Below are 7,685 nucleotides of genomic sequence, written 5' to 3'. Positions count from 1 at the left end.
CCCCCCCCCCCCCCCCAGTATGTACTATATGACCTTTCTAAAACTAGAAAAGAAAAATTCTGAATTCGAAAATACTCCTGATCCCAGGAGGTTCAGATACGGAATAGTGGACTATGTATACATTCAGGTGGGCTCACAGGGGTACAGATCATTCTCTGCAGTTTGTTGTTATGGTGTAGACAGGGTGGTGATATGCTTTTGCTTGTGGTAGTTAACTCTGTAGAAAATTTTTTCTCAGCTTGAGTCACTTTGCAGATTTATTTTTCTTTTTCATATCTTCCCCTCAGGAGTGTCAGCCTTTATACAGAAGCCAGAGGACAAGTGAAGTTAACTCTAATTATGCTGTAAACTTCAGGCTTCTAAAAGAGAGCCTCTCAGGCATGGGCTGCAGAACCAATGCAACCTAATGGCAGAGTGTTAATACTTGAGAGGTCCTAGAATTGTCTAGGATTTGCTCAGATTTCCTAGTACCATATGGAAGAACGTTGGTCTGAGCTTACAGGATGATTTCCTATAAAACTTGAGTAAATTTTTTGATGGGTAGAAGTGCATCCACCCTGAGCTCTGGAACATTCTCGCGTTTTCATGACATTGCTTCCAATCCTTTATATTAAGGGTGAAGCCATTTACACATGAGGCAGCAGTGCCACCTTGCGGACAGTTACAGGAAATCTCCACAAACCTCAAGCTGACTGGTTTGCTCTCAGGGATCCGCTTCTAGAAGACCCACGTCATGACAATTGCAAAGTTTCTTGCTCACAGGAGATTCTTTGATGCCAACAGACATTAGAGTTGGGTGTGAGGGAATGGGATATACTGAACTTTTTCGTGTTTGAAGGATTTTTCCACACCATATAAATCAGAAAACATTGCATGCTTGATTTGTGAACACATTTTATAGCTGATAGAACTTTCTTTTAGCCACATTTTAAAGTTCATAATTATTTTTGCCCTTTATTTTATTGGACAATAATGAAACAACTGCATTCTTAACAAATTATGGAGAAATGTATTAGTTATTTTTCTCCTAATTTAAGTGAAACCGTTAAAAAAAAAAAACTGTCCAATTTTATCTCACTAGCACCATTTCATTTTTATATTTTCCAAGTATTAGAAACTTATGTAAAAGGTGATATACTATTATATTAGGTAAGTGTGAGAGCCAAGGTAGTAGACCAAATGTGAATGTTGAAGTTTGACGGAGAATTGCATTAGTCTTATAAGATCATTAAATAGTATGGCTTTTAATGAGTCAATTGTAATTTTGTCACGGAAGGTATACAGCCTTGATTGGCTATTGGCTGGTTATTGTAATGCCTCCTTTTTCTTTCTTTCTTTTTTTTTGAGCTGGAGTCTCACTCTGTCGCCCAGGCTGGAGTGCAGTGGCACGCTCATGGCCACAGCAGCCTCGACCTGCTGGGCTCAGTGACTCTTCCGCTTCAGCCTTCCAAAGTAGCTGGAAGTACAGGCATGTGCTGTCATGCTCAGCTAATTTTTCTTGGTTTATTGTAGAGATGAGGTCTCGCCAGGTTGCCCAGGCTGGTCTCAGCGACTCAGGCAATCCTCTTACCTCAGCCTTCCAAAATGCTGAGATTGTAGGTGTGAGCCACCACACCCGGCCCTCTTTTTTTCAACAGCAAACAGAAGGACTTAGTGTCTGTAAACTCAGTGTAACAGAGTAGAACTTTCTTATAGTTACTGGATTAATTTCAAAGACTTTGCCTTCTTCTAACCTTTATTTAGTTATCATTTTTGAGTTGGAGTCTTACTCTCTTGTCCAGGTTGGAGTGCAGTGGCACATTCACAGTCACTGCGGCCTCAACCTGCTGGGCTTAGGAGATCCTTCCATCTCAGTGTTCCAAGTAGCTGGAATTATGGGTGCATGCCACCATGCCCAGCTAATTTTTTGATTTATTATAAAGACAAGTTCTCATCAGGTTGCCCAGGCTGGTCTTGAACCCCTGGACTCAGGCAATTCTCTCACTTGGCCTCTCAAAATGGAGGGGTTACAGGCATGAGCCGCCACCGGCCCTGTACTCTTCTAACCTTGATTTTGACTTATTGGTTACTTATTGTCATTTTAATAGCAAAGAGAGTTTGATTAATGAGTACAAATATGCACTTAACTAGGAGAAATAAGACCTGCTATTCTATATATCACTAAGGTAACCACAGTTAGAATTCATCAATTGCATATTTCAAAATAGCTAAAAGAGAATAATTTAAATGTTCCCAGTGTAAATGAAAGAGAAATATTTAAGGCGATGGATATACCGATTATTATGAGTTGATTATATGAATGTGTCGAATTATCACATATTCCCCCAAAATATGCACATCTAATATGTATCAATAACAAATTAATTAATTTAAAAATGAGTTGGCAGAGAGAACAAAAGACCATCAGATTCCTTCTCCATTCACATATAAATGCAGTTAATTTTTGCCAGTATGTGAGAACATCCTAACCCTTGAAAATATTATAGAGAAAATATTGTTCTCTATATGAGCCATTTTCTTTTTTTTTTTCTTTTTCTGAGCCGGAGTCTCACTCCATCACCCAGGCTGGAGTGCAGTGGCACACTCATGGCCACTGCAGCCTTGACCTGCTGGACTCCGGGATCCTTCTGCCTCAGCCTTCCAAGTAGCTGGAGCTACAAGCAGGCGCTACCATGCCTAGCTTATTTTTGGTGTATTGTAGAGACAAGGTCTCACCAAGTTGCCCGGGCTGATCTCGAACCCATGGGCTCAGGCATTCCTATATGAGCCATTTTCAAATAGAAAGGAGGGGAAACCAAGTCTGGTGTTTCTAGTTGTTTCTTTGTGCTTCTTCTCCATTAATATCAGGAATACAGTGTGACAAGGCAGCACATTTTTATCACAGGAACTATGGTTTATCATTTTCAACACAAGTGGAGGAAAAGCAGCTCCTACCCTGAGGTGAATAATGATTTGTTCCGTGTTCCCTACTTATTTCTACAGAACTCTACCTGAGTAAGGAGGATCTGAAAAAACTGCATGACTTTGAAGAGCAGTGTGTGGAAACATACTTCCATGAGAAGATGGAAGGTCTGAATTGTAGTTGTGAAGAACGAATCCGAGTGACATCAGAAAGGTAAAAGATCTAGACCCTTCCCGTTCCTCAACTGCTACCCAAACCTGGTTCTATTAGGACGTCCAACGAGGAGAAAGATCCACTTTCAAATTCCAGAGATTTGGATTGTCTATAATTTGAAGCATGTAGGAGCGTATAATAATCATGAGATCAATGTGTATTTAATGAGCATCTACTATATTCCAGGCACTCTTCCAATGAGCAGGAATAAGTGGTCAACAAGAGACAGGAGTCCCTGTCCTCATCGGACTTACATTCATGGGTGTATGTGTGCGTGCACATGTAGGTGGTGAGGGAAGTGAAGGGAGTGGAGAACAAGAAATAAACAAGGTAACACTTAAAGAACTATCTAATTTAGTATCAGGTGTAACATAGCCATGAAAAAACATGACGTAGTTTAAAAAGACTGGGGAGTGTTAGTGATATGTGATCTAGCAGAGTTGGGGTGTTGCACTGAACTGTTTCAACCACTTGATCCAGGAAGGTCACTCTGAGGAGTCTGAGGAAGAGAGGTCTGAAGGATTGAGTGCAGCAGACCAGGCAGGGACATCTGGTGGAATAGTGCACCTGGCAGAAGGAACAGCAAATGCAGCCACCTGAGGCAGCGAGGTGTGTCCAGCAGCAGACAGGCCCCGGAAGAGGTCGAGTGCAGTGTGCTGGCTGGGTGGGGAGTCCCGGGTCCTGGGATTCTCCCCAGTTGTCATTGTGTGGAGTTGGTGGCAACTTCACTGAAGTGGGTGGAAAGAGAACAGGAGAGGTAGAGACATCAAGGACAGATGGCGTTTGGAAGAAGTTTTAGGACAGGGAAGCTGGATGGTACACGGGAAGGTTCTTTGTTTTTGTTTTGCTCTATAACAAAGTGAAATCGTAGGATCCTAGAAATGATCCATCAACAAGGGAGACACTTCAGAAACAGAAGGACAAAGGCCATTTGCTGAAGGAAACTCTCTGGAAAGCCGGGTTAATGGAGAGTCTAGGCTTCAGGCAAAGCCATCAGCTGAGTGGGCTGGGGGTACATGTGATTTTCGGAGAGGAGGGTGGTATAGAGGTTTTTCAAAAGAGGAGATGTGCTGGAGAAAGTGAACACATTAGGAAACTGTAGTAGAATCAGAGCTATTGTGGATGTATTACTAATTGTGATTGTGTGGCATCCTGTGAAAATATGAAAGGCTGTATAGGATTATATGCATTTTTTATATTAGAAAATATAGGATATTTAAAAACTTAGAGAGAGAGAGAGAGAGAGAGAGAGAGAGAGAGAGAGAGAGAGAGAGAGAAGAGATTCACCTCCCCAAGGTAGGGGAGGAGGCCAAAGCTTATGAAAACATGGCCTGGCCATAGCTCAAAGAGCACATGGCCACCCATAGCTTAGCAAGGCAATGGCTGCTGGGTGTGGCGACTCATGCCTGTAATCCTAGCGCTTTGGGAGGCAGAGGCGAGAGGATTGCCTGAGCCCAGAGGTTCGACACCAACCTGGGCAACTTGGCAAGACCTCGTCTCCACAATAAATCAAAAAATTAACTGAGTGTGATGACATGCACCTGTGGTTCTAGCTACTTGGAAGACAGTGGTGGAAGGATCGCCTGAGCCCGGCAAATCGAGGCTGTGGTGGCTGTACGCATGCTCCTGCACTCTGGCCTGGGCGACAGAGTGAGACTCCAATAAAAAAAAAAAAAAAAAGCAAGGCAATGGCCTATATGTGTTTTTTTAAACACAGAATTGCTCTTGTAAGTTGAACCAAATTAACCAAAGTTAAATGTAGTCCATCTCTGAAACTGACTATAAATGTTATACCTAATTATGCGTATATTTTTTATGATATCTAAATATCAAATAGATAGATGTGAATCCTGAAATATGGCTTGGTTTAAAACTGAATCACATTAAGAGCTTTCTAAATAGTTCACTTTGGGCATAAGTTATATTGATATAAGTTTAAGATTTTCTATTGATATCATATTTATGTAAGTATGTATTTACATACCTGATTGAATTTCAGATAAAATGTAATATTGAGAAAAATTGAATGTCAAAGTTTTTTTAGCCCACAAAATTCTATTTTGCCTAATAATATCTTTAGGCCATAGTTATATGAATATCCCTCTCCCTCTTCCACACATTCTGCCCCTTTACAGATATGTTCATTGAGTCCTGTGGGCCAGCTTGGGTCTCAGTTTTGTATGAAGCATAGACCCAAATTAGGAGCTTACAGAGCAGGTATGAAGTCATGCTTAATAGCTATATGTACTTGCGGAAATTTCGGAACCTATAAAAATTGACCTACCTCTTGGAGTTGTTGTGAGGATTAAATGAGATAATGTAGATAAATACTGAGGCAGAGTGCTAATTGATAGTAAAGGTGTAATGAAAGTTATCCATTATTATGGAAAAATAGACTCAACAAATTGTGAGTGCCATTTCTTTTTAAAGACAGATTTCCTTCCAAATCTTAAACAAAGGGGAATAAATAGGTAAGATGAGGTCAAGATAGACCCACCCCCTTCCAAGATTATGAACTGGGGTAAGGGGTGTGGAGAGCTCCCCACTTTAAACTATAAACTAAGGAAGAATTCTAGGTGGCCAATGAAATGAACAGATTGACCACCAATTATAGTGTGGATTTGAGGGGGCAGCCTTAGAGCCAGGGAGACCATCTGAGAGAATGGTGTCGCGATTGGATGAGTCCACAGCCTCGCCAAGGCTAGTGCTGGCGGGATTGAAAGGAGGGGGTGAAGAAGACATGTTTAGACAGAGCAATTCACTAGGTGTGTTAAGGATAAGATGTAGAGCTGAGGAAGGGGATGATTCTGACATCACCAAGATAAAGGCACAAAAGGGTATGGGGGAAAAAGCAATGGATTTTAGATTTCTTGAGCTGCAGATTCTTGTGGTATATTTAGCCAGAAATATCCAGGAGCCTTTGGATGTGTGAATCTGAAGCCTTGGGGTAGCATGTGAATGGGGGCAAGGAGATCACCTTGCCTATCAGGAAAGTCAACTGTAAGAGTCATCTGCTTATTTTAAGAAATGAAAATAGAATCATCTGTCTATCGCAGGAAAACTGAAAGTGTGACCCAGCAAGTGACTATGCCCAGGAAGCAGGTAGAGTGAGGAAACTCAGTGGGCTCAGAGTTGAACCCTGGGAGATGCTTAAGAGATGCTTAAGAGAAATTTAATGGAGAATACTAGAAAGAATTGATCAGAGGAGTATAAGGAGTACTAGGAGAAGGTAATACCATAAGCCAAGGAAACATACAGTGAAAACTTGAGAACCAGATATCCAGATATTTACAAACTAGTAATTCAATGATGATACTAAATCCTAAATACATGAATCATCTTATACCACTATATCACTCTTGGATTCTTTTCATAGGATTTGAATAGAGGATTGGAAGTTAGATGGCTATGTAGCTTCTGAAAAATATGGATAATTCCAAAGGGTTTAGTATTTGGTTATGAGACTTTAATTTGACTTCAAAATATAATCAGTTTTCTTTCTTGATGGCGCTATCACTTTTTCTTTTGTTTTGTTTTGAGTTGACGTCTTACTCTGTCGCCCAGATTGGAGTGCAGTGGCACACTCAGCCACCCCAGCGTTGACCTGCTAGGCTCCAGCAATCCTTCTGCCTCAGCCTTCCAAACAGCTGGAACTACAGGCGCGTGCTACCATGCCCAGCTAATCTTTTTTTTATTATTATTATAGAGATGAGTTCTCACCAAGTTATCTGGGCTGGTCTTAAAGAACCCGTGGGCTCAGGCAATCCACTCGCCTTGGCCTCCCAAAGTACTGGGATTACAGGCTGAGCCACCGAGCCCAACTGGAGCTGTCTCAATGGCAATGTTTTTATACTGTGGTCCTTGTTGAGGTCATTTCTGGGGCGCTCGTCCATAAGGTGTGGGAGGGAAGGAAGACTATTTCCTGAGGTTATTGAGCAATAGTTTGGAGAGGGAGGAAAAGGAAATTAGGAGAATATTTACATGTTCGTCTGCCTCTAAAGAAGAGATCTCCTATATCAGTGTCCCCAGCCTTTTTTGGCATCCGGGATCAATTTCATGGAAGACTATTTTCCACAGATCGGGTGAGGGGGGTGGTTTTGAGATGATTCAAGTGTATTGCATTTAGTTTGCACTTTATTTCTATTACGATTACATTGTAATATATAATGGAATACATAATGAAATAATTATACACGATAAATAATTATATATTACGTCATACATAATTATACAGGCCGGGCTCGGTGGCTTAGCCTGTAATCCCAGCACTTTGGGAGGCTGAGACGAGTGGATTGACTGAGCTGGAGGGTTCGAGACCCACCTGGGCAACTTGGTGAGATCTCGTCTCTACAATAAATAAATAAATAAATAAATAAATAAATAAAAATTAGCCGGGTATAGTAGTGCACGCCTGTAGTTCTGGCTACTTGGAAGGCTGAGGGGGAAGGATCGCCAGAGCCCAGCAGGTAGAGGCTGCGGTGGCCAGGAGCATGCCACTGCAATCCAGTCTGGGCAACAGAGTGAGACTCCAACTCAAAAAAAAACCCCCAAAAAACCAAAAGACCCCCCA

At 41.6% G+C, this 7,685-nt stretch overlaps 1 protein-coding gene across 1 annotated transcript in view; it reads left to right on the top strand.

The window, feature by feature from the left end:
- Positions 1-7,685, top strand: part of TRPM6 (transient receptor potential cation channel subfamily M member 6) — a 156,527-nt gene that overhangs the window by 94,382 nt on the left and 54,460 nt on the right. Inside the window, exon 24 of the mRNA XM_008074369.1 lies at positions 2,983-3,115. Within this exon, the coding sequence (XP_008072560.1) occupies positions 2,983-3,115 (133 nt within the window). The remainder of the gene's footprint in view (positions 1-2,982; positions 3,116-7,685) is intronic.

The sequence above is a fragment of the Carlito syrichta genome, unplaced genomic scaffold (assembly GCF_000164805.1).
Source record: "Carlito syrichta isolate Samal-C Ts95f unplaced genomic scaffold, Tarsius_syrichta-2.0.1 Scaffold316420, whole genome shotgun sequence".
NCBI classification, from domain to species: domain Eukaryota; kingdom Metazoa; phylum Chordata; class Mammalia; order Primates; family Tarsiidae; genus Carlito; species Carlito syrichta.
Note: the sequence above shows the minus strand (reverse complement) of the source record. Positions and strands in the feature narration are given on the sequence as shown.